This window comes from Anguilla rostrata, chromosome 10, assembly GCF_018555375.3.
Source record: "Anguilla rostrata isolate EN2019 chromosome 10, ASM1855537v3, whole genome shotgun sequence".
In the NCBI taxonomy this organism is placed as follows: Eukaryota; Metazoa; Chordata; class Actinopteri; order Anguilliformes; family Anguillidae; genus Anguilla; species Anguilla rostrata.
Window position 1 is genome coordinate 26,784,869 of NC_057942.1, and position 27,997 is coordinate 26,812,865.

General features: G+C 40.0%; 1 protein-coding gene across 4 annotated transcripts in view; it reads left to right on the forward strand.

The window, feature by feature from the left end:
• The window catches only part of sfi1 (SFI1 centrin binding protein), a 103,001-nt gene extending 75,205 nt beyond the window's left edge, over nt 1-27,796 (forward strand). For 3 of the 4 annotated variants that reach the window (XM_064296276.1, XM_064296277.1, XM_064296279.1), the window contains 10 exons: nt 4,815-4,889; nt 6,202-6,276; nt 19,503-19,679; nt 19,930-20,096; nt 20,250-20,345; nt 20,786-20,978; nt 21,114-21,216; nt 21,443-21,587; nt 23,332-23,431; nt 27,407-27,796. In XM_064296276.1, the coding sequence (XP_064152346.1) occupies nt 4,815-4,889; nt 6,202-6,276; nt 19,503-19,679; nt 19,930-20,096; nt 20,250-20,345; nt 20,786-20,978; nt 21,114-21,216; nt 21,443-21,587; nt 23,332-23,431; nt 27,407-27,517 (1,242 nt within the window). In that variant the 3' untranslated portion in view covers nt 27,518-27,796. The remainder of the gene's footprint in view (nt 1-4,814; nt 4,890-6,201; nt 6,277-19,502; nt 19,680-19,929; nt 20,097-20,249; nt 20,346-20,785; nt 20,979-21,113; nt 21,217-21,442; nt 21,588-23,331; nt 23,432-27,406) is intronic. The other variant, XM_064296278.1, reaches the window with a different exon arrangement.
• Nucleotides 27,797-27,997: the final 201 nt, after the last annotated feature.

The window sequence follows — 27,997 nt, forward strand, 5'->3', positions numbered from 1 at the left end:
GTAAAAGTAAGCCAATTCAGCGCTGGGCTACGAAATCGCTGAAGCACATCAGACATTCTCTCGTCTCCTATATATACAATATGTGCCGATTAGAAAATTTCCACCAGTAAGATATGTGATACATGCTGAATTATGTTGGTATGATCTAATACGTGTAGGAATTTGTAATGATTATTACTTGTTTCACTCAAATGTTAATTATTTCTGCATTTTTGTTTTATGTTGATAGTAAGTTTATTACATATTACATTTATTATGCCAAGAAGAGAGATTTTTTTCTTTTACAAAATATTGCATTAATCATCAAACTTTATAAAGACAGCTTATCCATAATTTGTGCCAGTAATGTTGCTATCATTTTAACTACAGTCAATTAAAATGAAAAGATTGACAATAAAGGCAACTTGAACATTCTTCTCATTGCAGAAGTGAGCGAAAGGAACAAAATACAGGACCACAATGCAGTATAAGAACAGCTATGAACCAATTTAAAATAGAAATACATACAGGAATTTAAATAATAAAAAAGATGATGAACAGTAAATGCTAAGTTTTAATTTTTCCTGCTTCTGGAATTTTTATAAAAGTAAAATTAGACAGCATATTATTTGTGAAAATCAATCAATCAATCAAATTTTATTTATATAGCGTATTTTACAACAGTTGTCACAATACGCTTTACAGACAGCCCTAGCCTAAACCCCCACAGGAGCAAGCCTAAGGCAACAGTGGCAAGGAAAAACTCCCTGTGGCAGATGGGGAGAAACCTTGGAAGGAACCAGGCTCAAGGGGGAAACCCATCCTCCTCTGGTCGGCTCAGGGTGCCAACTGGTGACCAGCATGTCAGCCAGTTTATGCAGAAGATATGATAAGTGATGTGGCTCAGATGATGGGTGGGGCCGGGTGGCGGTGATGGGGAACAGCAGGTGGCGGCCGATGTGGGCAGGGTGGAGGCAATGACGAAAGAGGGGCTGGACCACAGAGGTGGGGGAGACCAGACGACTCTCGAAGCACTCTCGAGGGTTGGGGCAAGAGCCCCGCCGGCAGCATGGGGAAGAGGGTGGAAACAGCAGTTAAGGAATTTGCAATATAGCAGACAGTGAGTAAGTGCCAGTGGTATGTATTGGGGACCCCGCCAGGAGTAGAATATGGCTGCATATCTACTAGGACAGGGATGGAGAGCCCATGCAGTCATGAGGGGTAGACAACCATACCCGCCTATCAAGAGCCAGCCCATGTAAAGTCGGGTCACAGCTGATTGACAGGTGACAGTAAGGAAAGGATTGCCACCTACAAAGCTCTATGACTACAGGCTTCTCGCACCCTGTCTCCAGACTATAACTGATTGTAAACTTGAGCATAGAGGTGCGTTTTTAATCTAGATTTAAATATTGAGACTGTGTCTGACTCCTTTATAAATATTGGAAGCTGGTTCCACAGTAGTGGGGCCCTGTAGGAGAAAGCCCTACCACCTTTTAGGTTCTTGGAAATTCTTGGAACTACCAAGTAGCCTGCGTCTTGAGATCGGAGTGACCTTGTGGGCTTATAAGGTTGGAGCAGGTTCGATATGTACACAGGTGCATGTCCATGCAGAGCTTTAAAAGTCAGGAGCAAAACCTTGAAGTCTATCCTATGCTTAATGGGTAGCCAGTGAAGCGACCCTAGTACTGGTGTAATGTGCTCATACTTCTTAGTTCTGCTCAAGATACGAGCAGCTGCATTCTGCACAAGCTGGAGACGCTTTAACGAGTTATTAGGGCAGCCAGAAAGCAGGGCGTTACAGTAGTCTAACCTAGACGTAACAAACGCATGGATCAATTTTTCAGCATCCTCGACTGACAGGAAATGTCTAATTTTAGCTATGTTGCGCAGCTGAAAGAAGGCAATTCTGGGTGTGTTTTTTATATGGGTGTCAAAAGATAGATCAGGATCAATGGTGACACCAAGGTCTTTAACGACCATATTAGGTTCAGCCAAACAACCATCACAATTTAAGGTGAGAGTAGACAATTTCTCCCTTAATATTTTGGGACCTAAAACCAACATTTCAGTCTTGTCTGAATTTAGGAGCAGACAATTTGAAAGCATCCAAACCTTGATATCTACAATACAGGCCTCTAACCGTGAAAGCGGCAGTGCTTCGCCAGGTTTCATTGAAATATAAATCTGGGTATCGTCCGCATAACAGTGGAACTCTACGCCATGTGCCCGGATAATATTGCCAAGTGGTAGCATATATAGCGAGAAGAGTACTGGTCCTAGTACTGATCCTTGTGGAATACCGTATTTCATTATTGAGGAGCTGGGCTCATCTTCTTTTAATCTGACAAACTGTTTCTAGTCACATAGGTATGATCGAAACCATGCAAGTGCCTGTCCATGAAGTCCAACACAGGCCTGGAGTCTGTCCAGGAGAATTCCATGGTCAATTGTATCAAAAGCTGCACTCAGGTCGAGGAGCACAAGAACCGACACAGAGTTACGGTTGGCTGACAGTAATAAATCATTTGTAACCTTGATAAGTGCGGTTTCTGTGCTGTGGTGGGGTCTAAACCCAGATTGGAATACTTCATGGATACCGTTAGAGCTAAGGTATGCACTTAGTTGCTTAGCAACAATTTTCTCCAATAATTTTGAAAGAAATGGAAGGTTTGAAATAGGTCTATAATTTTCCAATTTATCGGGTTCTAGGTTTGGTTTCTTCAATAATGGCTTAATGACTGCCACTTTTAGTGACTCAGGTACGTATCCTGTGACTAGGGATGTGTTTACGATTTTTAGTATATGCTGGCCTAGTACTGGAAATAGTTCTTTAATTCAGTTTGAAGGAATAGGATCGAGTACACAAGTCGTCGGTTTTGAAGACATAACTAATTCAGATAACTCAATCATGCTAATGGATGTAAAACAGCTCAGTACTGCTGTCTGTAAATCTTCCTGTTGTAACCAGGTGCGGGGCTGTTTATTAGCATGAACAGGAATAGTGCATGATGGAGACAGTTTGGAAATTTGGTCTCTAATAGCCTCAATTTTCTGATCGAAGAAGTTCATGAAGGCATTGCTGCTAAGGTTGGAGGGATAGGATGAAAACTCTGATGATTGTTTTTTAGTTAATTTATCCACAGTGCTAAATAGGAATTTTGGGTTATGTCTATTTTGTTCAATAAGTTTTGAGAAAAAGGCAGATCTAGCAGAAGCAAGCGCTTGCTTATACTGAAGAAAGCTGTTTTTCCATGCAAGATGAAATACTTCTAGCTTTGTTGACCGCCATTTTCGTTCTAATTTTCTAGTAGACTGCTTCAGGGCCCGGGTGGTATCGTTATACCATGGAGTGTGCTTTTTCTGACTAGGGCTTCTTCTTTTAAGGGGGGCAACAGCATCAAGAGTGTTCCTGAGGGTAAAGGTTAGCTGGTTGGTCAATTGGTCCAGAGCGGCTTCATCAGCATTTTCACCAGTCTTCTGTGGAGAGGAATGACTCCGGAAGCATGTTTAAAAACTGTGGAATAACCTCAGCGTTTACTGAGCGGCTGTAGTAATATCTAGGCTGTGATACAGGAGGATTTGATGCCTTAATATTGAACGTAATAAGGAAATGATCTGATAGTATAGGGTTATGAGGTGCGATGGTAAGATTTACCACACTAATACCATGTGACAAAACTAAGTCTAAGGTGTGGCCACGGTAGTGAATAGGCTCACAAACATTCTGTACAAAACCAATGGAATCAATAATAGAGGCAAAAGCTGTTCCTAGGGGGTCACCGTTTTTATCCACATGTATGTTGAAGTCACCAACAATTATGACCTTATCTGCTGAAATTGCAAGGTGTGATAAAAACTCCCTTAAGAAATCAGAATAAGGCCCAGGTGACCTGTAAACAAACACAAGAAAAAAGGACTGCCCGCTAGCACTTTTATTAGCTAGATCGGACTGTACACAGTTAGTAATAAGAGCTTCAAAAGAGGAGAACATATAGCCATGTTTAGGCGCTAGACTCAATAAGGACTGATAAATAGCTGCAACGCCTCCCCGTTGATTAGCTTTTGAACTGACCGTGAAACATGCGCGTATTCCATGGGGAAGGTCTAACATTGGCAGTCCGCTGGATGATGGCCTGCGCTATTCCAATGAGCTGCCAAAATTGCACTGTGCCATGTGATATTGACTGACACACCCCCAGCAGCGGCTCTCCTCCTGCATGGCAAGTCACAAAATTACCAAACCGCTGAGGTGTGTCAAATTATATGGCGAAAATAACATTTTCCAGTTTGCAACATACCATGCGCCGGCTGGAAAATAGAGCCCTAATTATAAACTGGGTAGGGGGTCTCTGGCCCTACTCTAGACTGGTTCTGATCAGTTCAGGTTTCAGTCTATTTGAGAATTTGTTTCTTCCTAAGCATAAATTAATTTTTGTGTCCTTTAAGGTTCAGTTTGCAATATTTGCAATATTTTTTTTTTTGTTCGTCACCACTTGGTTATTTTATGTGAAACATATCTTTTTATTTCTATTAAATCAAGTGATTTTTAGTTGGCTGCCCTTCCAAAATTTGTCCAAATGTATTGACTTTGTTCTGTTTCTTTATTTTACCTGTACTTTTATTCTATAAAGCACTTTGTGCCCTATGTAGAAAAAGTCATAATTAATTTGCCATCATCCTGAATTAGTCATGTTTTACTATTGCAAAACTAGGGCCTTAATACACTACCACATGCCCAACACTGCCAGTTCCACTAGTAGGGTGAGAAGTTGTTAAGACTGCTGAATCAGACTAAGGTATTGATGAGAAAATATGTGTGTTTGTGTGCTCAGGTAATGCAAGGGCAGGCCAACTGCTTACTGCTGCGCAGGACCTGTCTGCACTACTTCACCTTTTGGAAAAGACAGGTAAGCAGGGGAGGACATGCTGATTCTATTTCTGGGTGCAGGTGCAGTTTTGAAAACATTTTTCATCACTGAGTTTCTACTCTCTCTTTTTTGCTGTTAGAGCTAAAGCATACAGCAGTTTTTTTGGCATTTCTTGTTCTGGGTTAATGAAGATGCTTGGGGTGCATTCATTCATTCATTTATTTATCTATTTATCTATCTTCACATGTTCTTTGGGGCTGCACAGTGGTGTTTGCAAATTGGCAGATGTTCATGCTTGACACTCAGATTTTTGTATGTGTGTGCGTGTGCCTCACTTCTTCTCATCTTCTTTGTTTGATGTTGTAACTGCTGATAGTGGAATGAATTCTGAAGTCTACTGAAGCATCTTACATGCTCAAATTCAAGCAAATCCCTCCGAACTCATTAGATGGCGCTTTATCCTACAGCAAGACAATGATCCCAAACATGCTGCTAAAGCAACAATGGAGTTTTTCTAAGCCAAATACTGGAAAGTTCTTGACTGGCCAAGTCATTCACCTGATCTGAATCCAATTGTACATACGTTTCATATGATGAAGAGAGACCTTAATGCAACTAGCCCCTAAAACAAGCAGGAGCTGAAGATGGCTGTAGTACAGGACTGGGAGAGCATCACTTGAAAATGTACTCAGCACCGGGTGATGTCTTCAGGTCACAGACTTCAAGCATTCATTGCATGCAATGGATATGTGACAAAGTACTAAACAGGACTACTTTCATTTATGTAACATTATATGTTCCAAACATTATGGTGCCCTGAAATGGAGGGGCTATGTATAAAAAGTGCTGTAATTTGTACATGGTGAAATTAAAGTGTATTCAAAAATTATAAATAAAAATAAAAAAAGCTTATTACAAATATAAAATTGTGGAGTACAGAGACAAATCAAGAAAAATCATTGTCCCAAACATTATCGAGCTGTGTGTTTGTGTCTACGTATATTTACTTATTTATTTATTTTTACCTTTACCCCGGGTGCTTATTTGGAGTTTGGTTGTGGGGTTATCCATTTACACTGAAGAAGTGTTATTCTTTTTGTGCTCTTGTCTCTTTTAAGGACCCCATTTCTTGGGTATGGACGATTTGTTTGCATTTCATTATAGACTTTGTAATTTGGAACCTTGTGTTTCTTGACCAACAATTCTTCTGGTAATGGTAGCACATGGTGTCCATAAAAAACTAAATTGTTCTGTCTTAACTGAGATTCTATTGAAATGACTTAACCTATTGTAGATACAGTATGCATCTGGTATTAATATTTATTGAGAGTCATGTGATTTGTTCCTCCAGCTGCAGCTTAGATATGAGGAAGCTGAGCTTACAGATGTGGCTCTCTGGCACTGGTCATTCAAACTTCTGGCCAAGGTAAGATTCTTATGTCTGCTCCTCATACCCTCCACAGCTACAAAATCAGTTTATCAAGAGAGGACTTGACTTGCCTTAAATATTTTATGCCATTGGAAAACTAAATTAACATTATTATTTATTATTTATTTATTATTTGTTTGCGGCCACCTAGCTCAGCGGCCTAGCTTTATGGCTTTAGTACTCTGATACTTGATGCTAAAATGTCTTGTCTATTTCAACAGTAAAAACAGTGGATAAGATGCACAAGCAGAGTCCAAAATTAAGTCGCCAGTTGCCAAATGTGGGTAAATTTAGTCTTTGGCGAGTATATTATGGAGACCACCCGCCACTCGGGCCGGTAGAATAAAATGAATTTCCTACACGCGCTGTAGGAAGCTGCTGGCTTGCTGTCACTTCAATCTGCTAGGTCAGTCGTGCTACGTGTCGTGCGTAGTACGTAAGTGCGTCAGTCATCAAACCGCGCAATTTTTTGTTACAGTACGTGAGGTACTTGTTATCATCCGGGCAGTAGAAACAAACCCAGCCATGTGGAGATTTATTGCGGGAGTGGAGCCCTCAGGAAAGAGAAAGAAAACAGGCGAACTTCAGGCCGAAGAGACCACTAACGACAAGTTAGCTAACGTTTGGTTACGGCAGTTAACGTTAGCTAAGTTAACAATAATTAGCCAGCTAGCTAACGTTCTATCATAGCTTAATGTAGCTATCATATAACATTAGCTAAGGGAAACGCGTTCAGGATAACATAACAACCACGTCATTAGACAGTTTTTAACTATGTTTTCAACACCAAATTTCGAAATAAAGGTGAATAAGAAAAAAAGATTGTTATGGTTGTCCTCTGGCACTACATTTTAAACTAACCATATGGACAAAAACTATCAGAATCAGAATCAGGTTTTATTGCCAAGTAGGTTTACACATACGAGGAATTTGTTTTGGTCAGGTGGTGCATAACAGTGCGCATCTGGTGGAGACGACCTCGCCCGCTGCCGTTGTAATAACAATACTTCGACTACGCTTCAGTTACGCGCGTAGTGCGCTCGCGGTCGATATGCGTGCGGTGGGTGTCCGGCTTTAGGCTGATCGGCCCAGTAGTATGCGAGATTAGATGCGGACAGATACACAAACACACGCACACACGACCAAACGCATAATCCCCTCCAGGCTCTCGCCTGGCGGAGATAATGAAACGAAATTTACATGGTGAAGAACATGCTCTTTGGTTGGTAATATTTATGAGTACTGCTGGCTGTAGCCTCTGTGGCCCCAACAATAAACTTAAGTCTTGATTTGGCAAATTTGATATGATTGTTATATTCTCAAACTCCTTAATAAATGATTCTTCTTGCACTTAAAGGCGAATACCACTGAATTTACTCATTCAAATGTGTTACACTTTAGTGTTGAAACAGTTGAATTAATATTTCTGCATACAGTTAATGTTACTACTATTATTGCTGCACACTACTATAATATTGATTGAGAATCGCATATGAGACCAAGATGACATGCTAAATAGTAATAATAGCAACTTGCAATAGTAAAAAGCAATTTATTATTTTTGGCTGGTAAAAAATCTGTCTGGCCGGAAATCTTTTCATCTACCAGTCACTTTCCCATCTTTTATCAAAAAAAGTCAAATTCATTGTTGCTGTATGGTGTATAATTGACGAGTTGTTGCACGTCCAGAACTGTAGAGAACACGATTATTAAGCAGTGCATACACAATTGTATTGCATTACCATTATTTTTGCCTCACCAGGCAAGACTTCAGAGGAACATTTGCAGGGTTGAGGTGCGCAATATTAACTGTAAAACGGCTCCTTTTAATGTTTATTAATGCAATTAAATTATCAAGCAACTGACAGAAATAAAAATAATTTAAAAATGCATTTCCACTTAATGCCCTTGCGTGTAGATTAACCCAACCACAAAATGTGCACTGAGAATAGGTACTACTTTGTGCAAGAAATGACTGCCATGCTATCTAAAGGTTATGTTATTTAGGCTTTTATCTGCTGAATAGCATGTCACAAACAAAAGCAAGATTTTGCAGAATAATGCAGCTGTTGTGTTTACCATTGCACCACTGTGTATACATTTTTTATCACCTTTTTACACCAAGGACAGATGAAAAGCTGGAGTTTGCAGCTCTTCCCTGTATGAATAAGCAAAACTCAGAAAATCTCTAAACTGTGCAGTGCAACAAAAAAAATGCATTTCAATGTAAAACACCACAGTACCATATGAGCTATATGATGGACTGCATTTGAGGCGCCGTTATGGTCAAAAGGGGCGACATAGCTCAGGAGGTAAGACCGATTGTCTGGCAGTCGGAGGGTTGCCGGTTCAAACCCCGCCCTGGGCGTGTCGAAGTGTCCTTGAGCAAGACACCTAACCCCTAACTGCTCTGGGAATGAGAGGCATCAATTGTAAAGCGCTTTGGATAAAAGCGCTATATAAATGCAGTCCATTTACCATTTACCAAAAGTCAGTCACAAAAACACAATAGGAAATGAAGCACTTTTTGCGTGAGAGATCCAGTTAGCCAGATTGAAATCCCGCGAGAGAGGTCCAGTGGACAGCGTACGTGAATGAAAGTAGCTTGCGAGAGAGATCCAATGAACAGCAGGCATGGTCCAGTGGACAGCAGAGGCGAATGAAACGTAGCAGCCAGTTAGATAGCTTCACAATAGTTAGATGAAAACTCGAGTTAGCTAGCTAGCTAAGACTACATCATACTGCTAGCTGGCTGGCTAGCTAGTTTGTGTCGATTTACCAGGAGAATTACTCGCTAATATAAATGATGATGATCATGTTGACAATTATAATCGTATAATTATCATTTGTAGTCAGCCTGCCACTTCCTGGTTGTTTACCATATCAGGAATGTTACCATGCTCCCAAACCATATTATCTATTCACCTCTAGAGCAATTGGATGTTCTTTCATTTAAAAGTACAGTTGCAATCAAAATTATTCCAACTCTGTAGATATTTTTAAATGTATGCTTTTTGGGAGACTTGAAACTAAAAAAAACAACATGTATGTCCCTTGTGTGTTCTGTTAAAATTCAAAATAAAAATGTATTTAAGATTTCTGAGTAGCATGTAAATGTTGTATTTCAGCCATATCATAAATATTCAACCCCCATTCAATATCACCATTTTTTAAATATTTGCTGGTCTGTAGAGTGACTAGATTTTGTGGAAAGACACTTAAGCCCTTAGGAAATCCATAACAATACAGTTTGCTTCACCTGTGATAAACATATAAATCCACCGGTGCACTTCTTCACATCAATTTGAAGCTGACTAGCAAACATGCCAAAGACAAAAGAGCTCTCTCAAAAGTTAAGAGAAGAAATTATTTAATTGCATAAAAAAGGCAATGGATACAAAAAGATGTCCAAGATATTGAAAGTTCAAAGAGACAATGACAGCATCATAAGGAAGTTTAAATGTCATGGAATAGCAGTAAACCTACCTGGACGTGGAAGGAAGAGTGAAGCTACATCAACTGGTATCAGGCACATCGTAAGAACTGCTGAGAAAACCCCTCATATTACTGCCAATGGCTTACAGGATGACCTTTTAAAAGCTGGAATAAAAGTACAGACGATAAGAAGGATATTGAACAAGCAAGGCCTTCATGGCCGGACACATTACATTACATTACATTACATTCATTTCGCAGACGCTTTAATCCAAAGCGACGTACAAAAAAGTGCATTTCATGATCGTAGACAACTGCGGAACACGGGTTCAGTAAGGTACATTTACTTATTTTGTACAGCTATTTCTAGCCAAGAACAATGAACACTATTCTGGTCTAACATCTGCAAAGCCAACTAGGCAGAAGAATAAGCTACAGTATTAGGACAAATACAAATTACCAAGAAGTGCAGGGATGGGGCAACATGTAACAAGTGACAGGAAAAAGGTTTTTTTTTTTTTTTTTTTTTTTTTTTTTCTATACAGCGTGGTAGTGGTTAGTCTAGGTATAGTCTGAAGAGATGAGTCTTCAGGCCACGACAGAAGATGGATAGTGAGGGGGAGGTTTGGAGAGGGACGGGGAGTTCGTTCCACCACTGGGGAGCTAGGGTGGAGAAGCTCTGTGATCCCTTTGGGTGGGTGGGAGGGGTTACAAGGCGCCCTGCTGCCGCAGAGCGGAGTGGTCGAGCAGGCACATAGAACTGAGTCATGTCCTGCAAGTAGATGGGGGCTGTCCTGTTGGTGGCAGTGTAGGCAAGGGTCAGGGCTTTGAACCTGATCCTGGCAGCGACCGGTAGCCAGTGAAGTGATCGCAGCAGAGGAGTGACGTGGGAGAATTTGGGGAGGTTGTAGATGATTCGGGCAGCGGCATTCTGAATCATCTGTAGTGGCTGTATGGCACAAGCTGGCAGGCTTGCAAGGAGAGTGTTGCAGTAATCAAGGCGAGAGGTCACCGTAGCCTGGACGAGCAGCTGGGTGGGGTGCGTCGTCAGGTATGGTTGAATCCTCCTGATGTTGTACAGGAGGAATCTGCAGGACCGTGATGTTGCCTTGATGTGCTCCTTGAGGTCCAGTTGGTCATCCAGGACCACCCCCAAGCTCTTGGCAGAGTGAGAGGCAGTCACTGTGGTGTCATCAACCGTGATTGAGAGTTCACGAAGCAAGGAGGTCTTGCACGGGAAGAAGAGCAGCTCAGTTTTGTTGAGGTTGAGCTTCAGATGGTGGCTGGCCATCCAGGTGGAGATGTCAGCCAGGCAGGAAGAGATCTTATCATTGACCTGTGTGGCCGAGGGGGGGAAAGAAAAGAAGAGTTGTGTGTCATCTGCATAACAATGATAGGAAAAGCCATGTGAATTAATGACTGAACCAAGAGATCTGGTGTATAAGGAGAACAGCAGAGGACCCAGTACAGATCCCTGCGGCACTCCCGTAACAAGTGGATGAGAAGCAGAGGCAGACCCCTTCCAGGTGACCTGGTAGGTCCTATCTGCAAGATAGGAAGCGAACCAAGACAGGGCAGTCCCCATCCCACAGTTCCCATCCCAGCCAAGGTGGAGAGGAGTATTTTATGGTTGACCATGTCAAAAGCTGCAGACAGGTCAAGAAGGATCAGAACAGAGGAGAGGCGTGAGGCTCTTGCAGTGGCAAGTGCCTCCGTGACAGCTAGGAGTGCAGTCTCTGTTGAGTGCCCGGATCGGAAGCCAGACTGGTGAGGGTCTAGCAGGTTGTTCTGATGGAGAAAAGAGGTTAATTGTTTAAGAACTGCTCGTCCAAGGGTTTTGGACAGAAAGGGTAGAAGCGATACGGGTCGATAATTCGTTACATCGGAGGGGTCTAAGGTGGGTTTTTTGAGAAGTGGGGTAACACGAGCCATCTTAAAATCAGAGGGAACATGACCAGAGGAGAGAGAGGAATTAACAATGGAGGACAGATAGGGAAGGAGCTCGCTGGAAATGGATTGGAGAACTTTAGATGGGATGGGGTCAAGTGGACAGGTGGTTGCACGATGAGAGGTGATGAGTTGTAATACATCGGAGTCCTCCAGCATTTCAAAGGAGGTCAGTGTGGCTGTGGGTTTGTCCCGGGGTTGGGGGCTCACTGGATGGGCGAAGGAGTTCCGGATTGTAGCCACCTTTCCTTCAAAGGCGGCCAGAAAGTCATCTGCGGAGAGGGAAGAGGGAGGTGGGGGTGGAGGAGGAATGAGGAGGGAAGAGAAGTTGGAGAATAGTTTGCGTGGGACACCTCGCCGCACTCCACTCTTAACCAAAAAGCATATGAAAAATCGACTTGAATATGCAAGACGTCATTTGGATAGGTCTATGGAGTTTTGGGAGAATATTTTATGGAGTGACGAGACAAAACTGGAATTGTTTAGACCCATGGATAAGCGGTATGTCTGGCGCAAGAAAGGTGCAGCCATCCCCACAGTCAAGTATGGTGGTGTGTCTGTCCTTCTGTGGGGGTGTTTTGCTGCTTCTGGTACTGGCAATCTTCAGTGTGTGATTGGCACCATAGATTCCTTGAAATACCATGCCATTCTGGAGAAGAATGTGATGCCCTCAGTGCATAAGCTGAAGCTTGGTGATCATTGGACTTTCCAGCAAGACAATGATCCCAAGCATATATCCAAGTCAAGCCAAGCTTGGTTCAGGGAACGATCTTGGAATGTCCTTGACTGGCCTTCTCAGTCCCCAGATTTAAATCCCATTGAAAATCTTTGGTGGGATTTGAAGAAAGCAGTGGCATCACGAAAACCAAAGAATATCGGTGAACTTGAAGCATTTGCACAGGAAGAATGGGCCAAGATTCCAAAAGAGAGGTGTCAGAGGCTTGTGAGCACTTATAGGAAGTGTTTATTGGAAGTTATAAAAGCTAAAGGATGTTCCACAAAGTACTGATTTTGGGGGTTGAATAATTTGGTCATTGATTTTTTTGTGGAGAATTTCATTTTTTTTCCTTATAACAAATAGTAAACTCAGCTGTATGTTTTCAAAATCACTTGAACATGTTCTAATAAACATGTATTTCTGTTTACAAAGGCCTTAGTTGATACATTGTCATGATATTTTATTCACATCACAAAGACATCTTATGGGTTAGAGGAGCTGGATAATTTTGATTGCAACTGTATATTTAATTAACTTGTTAGTGCAATCCCCTAGTGGCCATGACACCGGCATCCTGAGATTGCTCAACTCAGACATTCATTGCTTCTGCAACCAAATTATTAGTTGAAAACCAAAACTCTGTGTTGTAGTTTCATTAGTAGATGACACACGACAACTATGCAGAATACAGAGTTTTGCAGCGCCACCATTGGCGATCGCGCAGGTCGTTCAATAGTGTCTATCTGGGCCTTCATAAAAATACTATTTAAATACTAAAAATGTGTAGTCCGTCATAGAAACAAGATGAGCCCAACAATAGCCCTACGATATGCCAATACAGTAGTGAAAACACTGCTCACTGAATAATGAAATAAACAATAAAGACAAATTTTTCTAAAATTAAACCATGTCATTCTACTGTCAATATCTGGGACTAAATATGGAATAAATATACAACCTTACCATTGGTTTTATGCATAGAGATGTCCCTTTTGAAACTGAGTGGGCATTTATTGTCTTGGACAATCAGTTTGTGAAATATACGTGCATTTGTGACACCTGGGTGCCTTCCAAAATAGTTGTTCGTAATACCACACATGTTGTTTACAGTGTTGTCGCCTTACAATCTACAATCGCCATTGTTTTACTGCAATCTGGCTTGATTGACAATGAGTTTATTCAGTAGGTGACAGTATAAGCTTTCTAACAATGTATAACACGTCTAATTTTGATTTTGGAATAGCGTTTTATAGCCCAACATAACAAAAAGTTTTCCCTGATCATCTCCGCCTTACGTATTCACTCTGTAGAGCAGTAAAAGACGCTGCACCCGGCAAAATTTTCGTAATTTCTTGGTAAATATTATTATTATTGAGGACTTCTGAGCATAGCTAAGCCATATGTTTGCTGATAGACCTAGCTGACTAGTTTTCTGGAGTAAGTCAGAAGAGGAGAACGACAGCTTGATTCTCTGTCTCTATCTGCTGAACACAGATAACATTTCATTTCACTATGTAAGTATTACTGCTCAAAATATTTTGGTTATATACTTTATTTTTGAAATTGAGTGTCTTTATATAGGTTATTGGTATTTTATAATGTGAATATGTCACATTGTAATAAAAGCATTCATTGGTAGCTTAGTAGTGTTCGTATGTCATGCCCCGGATATGACATGAAAGTAGGAACGTTGCCATAACGTGGACGGTTGAATACTGTTCTGTTGTCGTCCCAGCCCCATTCAAGAAAACATTACATACTGTAGAGTACAAAAAACATACAAGAAGTAATGATTACACATATAGGTACTATACCACATTCTGTGAAAATGCTTTTGCATTATGATGTCAATGTTTCATCTTCAACCTTTATAAGGGGCACTTTTATATGCTTTACAATGGACAAAAAGCATTTTATTCATTTTGGAGAGATTTTGGATATGTTTCTGGATCCCTGGCTATTTTAGACCACTGTACTGAAGGACAGCTCGTAATTCCCACTTGAAAATGATGCAACAGTGAGTTTCTTGACTCAAAACAGTTGATTTGTGGTGAAATACTTGAATATGTTGTGATTTACAGCAATGCATAATTTAGACATTTTGGGTAGATTTGGAGACGCTGGGCACACTGCTGAGCTTTTGCTTCATTGATCTTTAGTAGTTCTACATATCCACCCTTAGATTTTATGAACTTGTGGTCAAGAGCTTTTTGATCCAGGACATGTATACTAACCTGCTGTATATATGCAATCTTTCTGTATTTCATTGCGATCTAAAAAAGAGCAAATTCATTTTAGATTTTTTGCCTGGACAGTTGTATTTGTGACACTTTATTTCTTCCAAATGTATGAATATAAACTAATCTAAGTTAGTATTGTAAATGGTACAAATGTCTTGCTTCATTTAAAGTTACAATCTCGAAGATTTCTGTTTCGTTCTCTTTGGCGGTACCAATGGTGAAAAGCAGTAATTGCAGGTGTGTTTTTGGACCTCACTTCCCAGAGATCCAACCGGATCCAACCAGTGTCGCCTGTGTGACGTCAGTCAGTTGGCACCTGGGCCACGCCAACTATTGGGATGGCAGAGTTGCTTAACCTCTTAAGGGACAAGCCAAATCTTGCCAATCCTTGCCCATTTAGGGGGTACCTTATTTAAAGCTTTATAACTCCAGATGTGAATACCACAAAGACTTGAAAAATGGCTTAAAGCAAGACATTTGTACAATTTACAATACTAACGCAGATTAGTTTATATTCATAATTTTTGAAGAAATAAAGTGCCACAAATGCAATTGTTTTGACAAAAAAACAAAAAAAAATTGCACTTTTTAAGTTTGCAATGAAATACTGAGAGATTGCATATATACAGGAGGTTAAACTATACATGTGCTAGGTCAAAAACTTCTTGACCACAAGTTCATAAAATCTGAGGGTGGATATGTAGAACTACTATAGATGTATGAAGCAAAAACTAAGCAGTGTACCCAGCATCTCCAAATCTATCCAAAATGTCTAAATTATGCATTGCTGTAAATCATAACATATCCACGTATTTCACTACAAATCAACTGTTTTGACTCAAGAAAATCACTGTTGCATAATTTTCAAATGGGAATTACAAGCTTTCAGTCAGTACAGTGGTCTAAAATAGCTAGGTGTCCAGAAACATATCCAAAATCTCTCCAAAATTGAATAAAATGCTTTCTGTCCATTATAAAGCATATAAATGAGCCCCTTATGAGGGTTTAAGATGAAACATTGCTATCAGATTAAAAAAATAATGCAAAAATATTGTCACACAATGCGGTACAGTACCTAAATGTGTAATAATTAACTTGTGTGTATTTCTATACTCTGTACTCTCGTATGTTTTCTTGTATGGGGATGAGACAACATGAAAACAATTTTCACCCGTCCACCACGTTTTGGCAATGTTCCAGCTCTGACGTCATCACTGTTGCATGCTTCACAAAAACTATTACACTTCCATCTAACGCTTACATTACAGTGTGAAATATTTACATTATATAACACCACTAACCTATTTAAAGATACTCAATTTCAAAAATAACGTATATAACCGAAATATTTTGAGCGGTAATACTTACATAGCAATGATGAAATCTCCTCTATGTTCAGTAGATGGAGACAGAGACAGTATCAATGATATTGTTCTATTCGCTTCTGTTTTGCTCCAGAAAACGATGTCAGCTAGGTCTATCAGCAAACATATGGCTTAGCTATGTTCAGAAGTCCTCAATAATAATAGTATTTTCCAAGAAATTACGAAATATCCTTGAACACGTTTCGTTAGGTGCATCGTATTTGTCTGCTAACAGAGTGAATGCGTAAGTGAATGCGATGCTAAGAATATTTTCTGTTACGCTGACCTATAAAACGCTATTCCAAAAGCAGAATTAGACATGTTATACATCGTTAGAAAGCTTATACTCTCGCCTACTGAATAAATGAATTTTCAATCAAGTCAGACTGTACTAAAAAGGGCGACGATGCCGTAAACCACAGGTGTGGTGTTAAGCACAGCTATTTTGGAAGATACCCAGGCGTCACAGATGCGCGTATAATATTATTTCCCAAACGGATTGTCTAAGACAATATATGACCACGCAGTCTCAAAAGGGACATCTCTACACGTAAAACCAACAGTAAGCTTTTATATTTATTCAATATTTAGTCCCAGATATTGACTGTAGAATTACATGGTATCATTTTTAAAAACTTTTTCTCGTTTATTTCGTTATTCAGTGAGCAGCGTTTTCACTGCATATCTTAGGGCTATTGTCGGGTTTATCTTGTTGCTATGACGGAATACGATTTTTTAGTGGTGAAAGAATATTTTTATGAATGCCAAGATAGACAATATTGTCCATTATGTCAAGGGTGGGGGGTGTTTTTTAGATGAGACTGCAGGGAGGGGGTGCGTGTTAAATGAACGACCAGAGCGACAATGGTGGGGCAGGTATGCCATCCCGCCAAGTTATGCCTTGGCGGGGGCATGCCCCGTACCTATACAGCACCGAGAGTTTGGCACTTTTCAGGGTTCCCCACAGAAATAACCACAACAGCCACAGACACTCAGCCCTTAAAAACATTAAATTCTGTACATTCTGACCGTATTTCAACAGACAGATTTCATAAACAACTTCACATGTCCACACAATAAAGCCCCAAACTAAGGGGATTTTGCGTTTTCTCCTTCTTCTTCTCTTTCTTTTTCTTCTTCTTCTCATTCTTCTTCTTCTCATTCTTCTTTTTCCTGCCGCCTATCCCACTAACAACATGTCTCCCCATTGGACATTTTACTGACATCAGCCGAATCCTCATCCTCACGATCCAATCAAAAACTTGCATACACACACAAAATACCCATACCTTTTTATTCTGAAACATTTCCAGTTTAAACAGCTAATCTGCCTGTGGAGTAGTGGGTAAGGTTACAGTCTTGGGAACATGGGGTCGTAGGTTCAAGCCCAGCTAGGGACACGTTCCTTTAACCTGCTTTTACCCTCACTAATAATTGTCTACTACTTTTGTGCCAAGTGACTTAAAAGAATTGAGGAAATATTGGGTGCATTGCTTTGAAATACATCTTATGTAATTTCGGTGAGGCAAGATAGCCTATTGTTTGTAGTACCGTAACTTGGCGTCATTTTGATATCAATACTTTTGAGTAACTTGGCATTTTTGTACGTTGAAAACGTGTTTTTTATGAGATAACACTTACTATTTACTGAATAAAAAATGGTTGTTATAAAAGTTATGTACACACTCATTCATTGTCTAACATTAGGCTAACTTAAGCTGCCTTTACACTGCTGACCTGGGTTAAAATGCTGTAGCAGACCTGGGGAAGAATTAGTGATGATCAATTTCCACAGACGTTTTTATCCACTTTTTGCCCGGTATGAACATCTTTACACTGCAGAGAAGAATTATGGGGATTCGCTGCGGCTGCGGGACATATTATGTATCTCGTGCACACTAAACAGTCTTTCTCGTGAATGATTGTTGTGTGATATTTTTGAAACAACTGCCTTGCAAAATGTTGCCGCTGGTGTTTCTGGTTTTGCTAGCAAACTGTTCGAGAATAAAGCAGAGCTGGGTGTTAAATTAGCAATCAGAACAAGAATAATAAAACAAAAACAAAGGAGATTTCTTCAAAAAAGGGCAAGGCTGAAGGACCATATGAGGAAGTGTAATAAAATAATAATGCTAATCCATACTGCTGTATTCTTTTATTTAGTTTTCTCCGGTTTGATATCTTTACACTGAAATCAGACCTGGCTGTGCTCCACCTATACCCCTGGTTAATGCTCTGTGTAAAGACGGCTTTATTCCGATCATTATAATATATTGATGAACTTGTAAAGGCTTGATGGCAATGTAAATAACGGTAAGGCCAATTCAGATCAATGATTCTCAACGAGACAAAACAGTTTTAGAATGTTGCAGAGAAAATTGCAGCGGTGTGAACTGGTTAGTTGCAGAGCGTCTGAAGCCATTGCCTGGGGTCTCAAAAGACCCACCTTGTCAAATCGCCAAGTGCAGTTAGAACGTTTACAATCAGACGTCTTGGAATTTTGCAAGTTGCATCCAGTCTCGTAGCGAATCATTGATCTGAACTGACCTTTAGTAAGCTACACTGCAACGTTGCAACAAGGTAGCATTGCATTCGAGAGACGTTTTGCAAGGTCGGTACCAGTCGGTAGCATTAGCTAGCGTTTTTTCGAATTGTTATTGTTTTACATTAAATTGTGTTAATTACATTAGCTAGCTAGCTAACGCAACGTTACCTGATATGAGAGATGGATACTGTGCGCAACATTGTCTATTGTTGCCTTTCTTGACATGGTCCGGTAGCTAGCGTTAGCTGTGCAAATAGCTAGGCTATGTAATTTAGTACCGTGACATTGTCATCAAATGTAATACAAAATCTACATCAACAAATAATATGACCTCATGTTACACAAAAACTTTTTAGGTTTCCATATTTTAATGAAAATCTTTGAGATTATTACTTTAAGTCATTTTTCAAGTCTCTGTGGTGTTCACATCTGGAGTTATAAAGCTTTAAATAGGGTACCCCCTAAATGGGCAAGGATTGGCCAGATTTGGCATGTGCGCTAAGGGGTTAATGAGATTGTCAATGTGCATTTTAAACATAAGCTTCTCATCCAGGCAAATTCCTAAGTAGGGGGCCTGGTGTCACTAACATATGTGATCGCTCAGTCGTCACTAAGATCATTAAAAAAAACTGACAACCAAGAATTTATCAGGATTGTTCATAAGGATCTAGTCCAACAGTGTTAATTTATTTGGATATTTAGAATTAGGGCCAGTTGGTAAATTAGTGAGCTGTGATAGACTCAGCTCACAGAAGACACCAACCTGAGGTAGGGGGTGAGCCAATCCCAGTTTAAATTTCCCTCAGATAACTCAAACTCCCTAAATTCAGCCAATATACTAGAAAGAAAACCGATTCCTTGAGGGCGGAGGGAGCTTTGTAAGAACCTATAATTGTAATGTCAGAGTTATTGGACAGAGCAATCCTTACTGCCAGGAATAAATAGTGTTAATGCTCATGGTTGATTTTCCATTCCAGGTAATGGAGGCTTGGAGGTGTTGGATGGCAGAGCGTCACCGGAAGCAAGACCGGCTGGTACATTCAGCTCAGTTTCACCAAGATCAGTTACTGAGGGAAGGTGTGATGCGTATCCTTTCCCACACTGCAGACATGCGCAGCTTCCGTATCAACCTGGCACTGCAGAGCCAAGAACAGGTTAGAAGGGCCAATGTTTGTGTACCTTATGCCTTTACAGGACAGCAGGTTTAGCATGTTGTATGTCAGCTTGTTTACCCAGGTCTATATTTGTGTGAGTGTGCAAAACTTACACCTTGCAGGTACCTTACTTTACCAACACCAGAGTGCAGCACAAAGCAGTTGATACACTGAGATGGGTGCTTGGTGCACTGTGCTCTATGCAGTTTGTGCGTGCATTAAGCGGGTGATACAATTGTGTTTGCTGCAGAGTGCCCGGCAACTGCAGAATGTGGTGTGGCGTTGTGCTATGCTGTGGAAGCAGCGAGTCCTGGGTGAGCCAGGTGGGTGCAGGGGCAAGACTTGCAAGAGTGTATCCTTCTGTCTGCCACCGCCCATCTCTACACCAGGGAGCACCAGCAAAAATTACACAGTGGGGTGAGCCATTGAACATACCTCTGGCCAACTGTAAGTCAGGACTAGACACAAGTATTCAGACACAGAATTAATCTGTTTGTATAACATTGCATGGAGCTTGTTAAGTGTAATTGGTTATTTCATAGATTACCTAAAACTTCTAATTTGCCCCAGATTATCTGTGTGCACGTCCAGGCTGCAGCCACGACGGTCTGACCACCTTTTGAACTCCCTGGACAAAGCATCACCTCGTAAATCTACGCATAACCGGTACACTGTGCCTCACACACACAAAACATACACTGTCTCTGGTATCCAGGAGACACATATAATTTTTTTATGCAGAAAGAAGGTGTTCATCAATCACTCAACAGCGTTATTGAAAACATTACCCTTGAATTATATAAAGCTACATAAAGCCCCAGGTACCTTAAATTTCAGTTTGAGGACTTTCTCTGCCATTTGTACAATGTAGGTGTGGCACAAAATAAAATTGATAATGATCATTCATTTTAAATTTGTGAAAGAAGTAGCTTTTATTGCTAAATATTTATTTGGCATTTGTTTCTTATGCAAGTTGGTAATAATTAACCTCCCTGTAGTATTTGAGTATGAAATTAAATATGAAAAATTTGAGTCTTATGATACGCATTGGAAAGATGGCTAGTTTACTTTATTACACAATTTTGGTTCATCTCTTTTTATTTCAGTACCCAGGTTTTGTCGTCCCCACCTAGCCCTGCAAATCCCATTCAAACAATGGGCTGGCCTACCCCTCTGGCCCCAGAATTATTCTGCTCACCTGCTATTGCACAAGAACCACTGACTGGCCACAAGGACCACTCTACAAACCAGGAAGTGCTGTTACCTCCCTCCTCCTTCATGACATCTGGAGTTTCTAGGGTAAAAATAGTTTAAGGATTGCACTTTTAGCTGCTGTGTCTCTTTCATTTCAAGTTCAGTGCATTCTCTATGGATCTTTCTCCTGCCCTTTCCTACTCTTCTGTTTATTCTGTTTTCCTCTTAATGTTGTTTTAGCAACACAGCACCTCAACATTAATGGCCCAGCCTGGGCCAAGCCACTCAGACATGTTGCTGTCCACTAAGAAGTTCACTATGTGCCAGGCAGCTGCTCCCACAGGTACTGTTTAAATAAAAATGGTCATTGTGCTTCTAGAATTCTTGTTATTTGTGTACCAAGCACCACTTGTGCGTTGGCATCCTGTTTTAATTGCATTTCTACTATTTTGCCTGTAACAATTTTTTTTTTATTAGAAAATCTTACTGCCAAATTCACCCAATATTGTAATGATTTGGTGCTGCAATAGTTGTTTTGTGGAGTGTTTAATATAGGAATATTGTTGTAGGTTGTGTTTCTGAGAAAGGTAAACAGACTGAGTGCGAGCTGGTAGACCAACAGCCCTACTGTCACGCCAGCACTGCTGTTGCCAAAGAGCTACTCGGCATCCAATGGAAAATGCATAATTTTCAGCGTGAGAAAAGGCAGCTGCGGTAAGGATCTCCACCCTAGTCCATTGTTTAAAACTGAGCATGCAGTTCACACTGAATCCCATCCTAAGGCTGTATCCTTTATGAACTTCTTTATCTTTAGCGTCACTGAAGCAACTGTGAGAGACCGCTATAGATCCATTATAGGCACATAGGCAAAACCTTGTGAGAGGAACCCATGTTTGTTACCATTGTCTACCATTGTTCTGAATAGGGATCCATCATAGATAATTGCCATTTTATTATTTTAGTAAATAACGATGACAGCAAAATCATTTTGGTTAAATAAACCAAACTGGACTCAAGTGCTGTCCTTATATGCAGTTAAAGTGTGTACAAATGATCCAATTCAGTGGCCTGAGGTATGATTCCCTGACATATTCTATCTTGTTGAATCCCCTGGTAGGGAACTGATAAATTATATTATGATCCATAACCAAGCAGACTAACTAGACTAGTTTGCTGAACATATTCGATCAATTTCACTTGGAGCATTTGATTTCAGAAGCAGTGTTAACAATGTCATTTTGTGGGCTCGTGCCATTAGCTTTTTCTATCCATGAGTTTCTTGGCTATTAAATGAAAGTGCATATCTGGATTTTTACATTTGTTTGCCATGCAATAAGCCATGCAGTATTTAAATTTAAGCGTCACATTTAACATAAAGAAAAATGGCACTAAAGCTGGCTTGCTAGCTTGTTCTGTTCTTTACAAAACATTTAAATATGAATTATTCCTGTTTTACAAACATTGTTCATGCAAACTCATAGAAAGAACAAAGAAGTTGCTCCTGTGTTGTTTGTTGCAGAGGTGCAAGTGAGAATTTTTTTTTAAACATGAAAAATTAATGTCACATTTAACAGAAGGAAAAAATTTCACAATGTTTCAAAAAAGCTTGAAAGCTCCAATATGGCTGTTTGTAATTTGCTAGTTGAGTATAACTATACTAAACAAGACCAGGTCAAAACCTAGTATATGGCTGGACCGGCCGACCAATGGTGTAACTTCATAACTCGGCCGACCAATGGTGTAACTTCATCACTCAGTGACTCAGTCACAGACATTCGCGTTTGTAGGGCTGGCCCCACAGTTGCGGTCCAGCCAAAAAACTAGAAGCTTTGCTGGGTGCCATTATGAAGATCACAATTTTTCTACTGTGCTGTATGGTTTTGTTGGCTTGTTATTTCAGTGATAGAGCCCACTCGGCTACGGGCTTCAAATTTGGGTAGAGCTTGTTGGGCTGGCTTGGGTCAGGCAGCAAAGACGATGGGCATTGGCAGGCTTGGTCGTTATTTCTAGCCGGTTCCAGACCTCTAATGTCCACACTTAGGCAGTAGGCTACTTTACATTTTAATGCAGTTTCAAACACCAGTTACAAAAATCCTCTCATCCCTGACTACAATCACAAGCCACAAAATTAGGATGTCTTATTGTTATTGAAGTTCAGCTTTTTCCATTAAAAAAAGAATCTTATAGGATGAAGAGTAGTAGTTGTAATAATAATAGTTTTTATCAGTCTGTAGTACTAATTGGCCTCATTTTATGCAGTAATTTATATGCTTTGACACACAGCTGAAATCCAGTAGCGTGGACCACTTTCCTATCATGCTTTGTCTTTGTCTGTCTTTGTTACTTTATTTTTACCTTTCCTGTTAATGTTATCCATTTGCACATCTAAAACACTTCTGACATGCATGTTTATTTGGTGTGGATGAACCACCATAATTACTGTTATCTGTGTTCCTAGGGCCTGGCGTAGACTTGCAGACGTGTTGAGAAGCTGGTTACAGACCAGCACGAGTGAGGATGAGACTGAGTGCCACTCAACTCGCCTGGAGCTAGAGGAGGTGAGGTGCTGAATGCACACTCATAAACTCTTCACACACCTCACACAGAGACTACAGTTTCATCATTATAAGAGCCATTTATGAATCAGTATGTTCACCTAAAGATGGAGAAATACCTTTGGCATGTATTTCTGTTGTTCACAGCTTTTATTAAAGGGTATATTTATACATTTGGTTTCAAGATATAGAAATTACAGCACTTTTTATATGTAGCCTGACCATTTCACAGCACCATAATGTTTGGGACATATTAATGTTATGTAATGAAAGTAGTCAGGTTTAGCACATTGTTGCATATCCTTTGCATGCATTAACTGCTTGAAGTCTGTGACCCATAGATATTGCCAGGTGCTGAGCATCTTCTCTGATGATGCGCTGCCAGGCCTGTACTGCCATTCAGCTCCTGCTTGTTTCGGGGCTGGTTGCCTTAAGTTTTGTGTTCAGCAGTAAAAACATGTGTTTAGTTGGATGACTTGGCTGACTGACTTGGCCAAAATTTTCCATATTTTAGCTTTGAAAAACTCCTTTGTTGCGTTTGCATTATATTTGGTGTCATTGGGCCTCATTCACGAAACATGTGTAAGATCACATTTGATGGTAAATGGCGTGTAAAAACGTTTCCAAGAACATTTCATCATTCGTTTTTTTTTTAATCTGTATTTGTTCATGGCTGTTTCCTTATGCATATCACATGAAAAGGATTGCGCATAAAATTTACAAACAGCCAGGGTTAATCATCTCATTCACCTGGGATATGCACAAAAACAAAGACCTGCACGTGTCATGAATCTCATATAGTTTTTTTCGGAACATTTTTATGAACAAAAGTAAAAATAATTTAAGAAAGGTTTAGTGAATGAGGCCGATTGTTTTGCTTTAAGACTAAGTGCCACCCAGTGCATTTGGAGGCATTTGCTTGAACTTGAGCGGATGTTTCTGTACACTTCAGACATCATTCTGCTGCTGCTGTCAGCAATTACATCATCAATGAAAACAAGTGAGCATGTAACTCTGACAGCCATACATGGTCGAAGCATAACACCCCTATCACCATGTTTCACAGATGGGGGGAGGGGGCGGGTTAGGGTTAGGGTTGCGTAGGGTTGCAGTTGCTGATTAGATATTTGCGTTAATGAGCAGTTGAACAGGTGTACCTAATAAAGTGGCCAGTGAGTGTATAATGAATAGACCATGACGTGCTGTCCCGTTATTGAAAAATAATGTACGACGGGGGTGGTGATGCGCCTGAGGCGAAGCCGAGGGTCGCTTAACCAGCCCCAAAGTACATTATTTTCCAATAACGGGACAGCCTGGAGGGGTTTATTCCACTTATACAACGGGTTACCAAAAATGACTATATGGTTACTTTATATTTATTGATTTTTATCGACTTAATCAGCTGAAATGAAATATTCTTTCGCGGCCGTTTGGGCATATTATTTTACCGTTGTCAAGCAAAACTCTGATTGATAGTTCTATTTGCACCGTTGTTAAGCAAAAACCTCTGGTTGTTAAAACGATTCCATCGAGAAAAATAGTTCCTTCTCGTTTTATACCATACAATTAGCACCAATTTTGGTAATTTTTTTACATTACATTATTTAAGAAAATTGCATGAAACCATAACTCAATCAAATTTATCTCCCTAGCCGTCTTGCTTTTTAAAATGTTGCGGTCTCGCAGTGACATTGCGTTTTTCCAAGACACTCTGAAACCGGGTTTGAATAAGTTAACTTTATGATTCGCCGTCGGCTCGCCATCACCGGTCATCTAGCCAATATTAAAATTCTGGGTTTTAGGTCAGAATGGCCTCACAGCATGCTTGTTATCCTGGCTAGCTAACTATTGAATTGTATTCATAACAGCAGTTACTACAAACGCAATCCTTTACAAACATACGGATGAAAATGCGTCCCGTAGCCATGACTTAAATACGGAACGCCTATTCTAGCTACTGTCAAAATAAGGGACGATTCCGTATTTTGCTGGATTGTTGGCATTCCTAAATGAAGCCAGTAACTAGAACCGTGATTCAGCGTTGCCATCAATTGCGAAATTGGACATTGAAAAGCAGAAGGTAACAAAGGGTGTAACTTTATAATTAATTAATAACTGCCTGAAGTGAGCTATTGCTTTTATAAAACGGTCACAAAGTATGGTAATATGGAAGTAATAGACAGACTCCAATTTAAATAGTTTTAAAACGTTTTTTTTCCTTCAGACGCAGAGTGATACTGAATTGGGCAAAGGAATTAGACGTCATAACCGTGGTATATGGTTAATATACCACGGCTATGAACCAATCAGATTGCTTGATTTGAGCTACCCGTTTTATATAAATATTTATAAAACGGGTAGCTCAAATCAAGGAATCTGATTGGTCTAGGGAGATTAATTTGATTGAGTTATGGTTTCATGCAGTTTTCTTAAATAATGTAATGTAAAAAAATGACCAAAATTGGTGCTAATTGTATGGTATAAAACAAGAAGGAACTATTTTTCTCGATGGAATCGTTTTCATAGAATTAACAACCAGAGGTTTTTGCTTAACAACGGTGTAAACAGAACGACCAACCAGAGTTTTTGAATAACAATGGTCCAAATAGAACTACCAACCACAGTTTTGCTTGACAACGGTAAAATAATTGTACTTCGAACAATTCAGTATTCAGTATTTAAAAACTATTTAAATTGGAGTGTGTCTATTACTTTCATATTGCCATACTTGGTGACCGTTTTATAACAGCAATAGCTCACTTCAGGCCGTGATATATGGTTATTATATCACAGCTAAGGGGCGTTGTTTGGCCCGACGCGAAGCATATACCACGGCCTGTCGTGAGCTATTGCTTAAACATACATACACACACTTTATTAGGTATACCTGTTCAACCGCAAACTGCCCCTGTTAATGCAAATATCGAATCAGCCAATCACGTGGCAGCAACTCAGTGCATTTAGGCATGTAGACATGGTCAAGATGATCTGCTAATCAGTTAACCCAGTTATTCTGTTTTATTAATAATGATTTAATACATTTTGTGTTTTTTCCCATTTGTATGTTGTAAGGTACAATGGATAAATAAAGCTGGGAAAACATTCGTTTTTTTCTTTTCTATTGATTACATTGGTTTTGAAATAAAATGATTAATCTGAGGTTTAAGTGCACACTGTCCACTTTAATTTGAGGGTATTTACATCCATATTGGGTGATCCATGTAGGAAATACTGCCCTTTTTATACTTACTTCCTACATTAGGGGTGCAGAAGTAATTGGAGAAATTAGTATATTCTTTAATTAAAGTTGTCATATACTACTGGGTTGCAAAGCATTCAATGACTGCCTGATGTCTGCAACCCGTAGACATAAGACGCTGGGTATCTTCCCTGGCCGTCCTCTACCAGGCCTGTACTGTAGCCATCTTTAGTTCCTGTTTGTTTCTTGGGGAATTTTGCCTTCAGTCTTTTCAAGTTCAATTGAAGATAGGACGAGTGATTGACTTGTCCAGTCAAGAGCATTCTACTTTTTGGCCCTAAAAAATTCCTTGGTTGCTTTAGCAGTATGTTTGTGGTCATGTTCCTGCTGTAAGTTTCAGTGCCATCCAGTGACTTTTGACAGTGGAATTTACATCTTGATTTCCCCTTTTTAGACTATTGCACTTCACATTACTTTAAGCAGACACTATCCTACATCTTCACACCTTGCCAAAACAAACATCTAATAGTAAATACCTTTTTCTTGAATAGAGAAGGCAGGATCATAAGCAGTGTAGAGGCTGTAGATGGGGGGGAAGGGCCATGGCTTGATTATTTGGGATAGCCTATTCTACCTTGAAAACCAAAATAAAATCAGATCAAATGAACTGTATTTGTGTTGTGCATTTTATAAGGACTGCCACAATATGTTTGCAGTGGAGCTACAGTGATCATATGACCTCTGATGCTTAATTTTATTTATGCTCTTGTCCCTTCTAGCTGGAGGCCCGGATGAGTAGGTTGGCCACCTGGCTGGAGGAGGAGAAGCCAGTGATGCAATGCTATGCTGCCAGGATTCACAGCATTTCTAGCTGCCTTTTGGAGAACTAGCTTTGAAAAGATGCAGCCTGGAGTAAGTTATTTTCTCCTGTGCTGCCAGTGTGCATGTTGGAAGGCAAAATTACAGTTGTCAAGATGAGCATGAGCTAGAGTAATACATCTCCCAGCATAATGTTCTGGTCTATTTTTTGTAATTTTACAAGATTGAGGGATTTGCAGTGTTTGTGGCACAGAAATTTAGTTTATACTGGTTTATATAAAGTCATTCATATGTACAGTGTTTTTTGTAATATTTCACTGGGGCCAAATAAAATATTCAAAAAACCTGTAGCTGTGAGAGTGGGGAAAATGTGGTTCTTGTCTCCAAGTGTCAGTCAGAAATACTAATTGTATTGTAAGAAATGCAACAAAGTCCAATAGTTTTTCAATGAGTTGAGAAATGGTAGCTCCAAATAGCAACCAAATGGCATTCATATGGAGATTGAATGCAATGATAGAACCTGCTCAATGTACAATTGAACTATACATGTT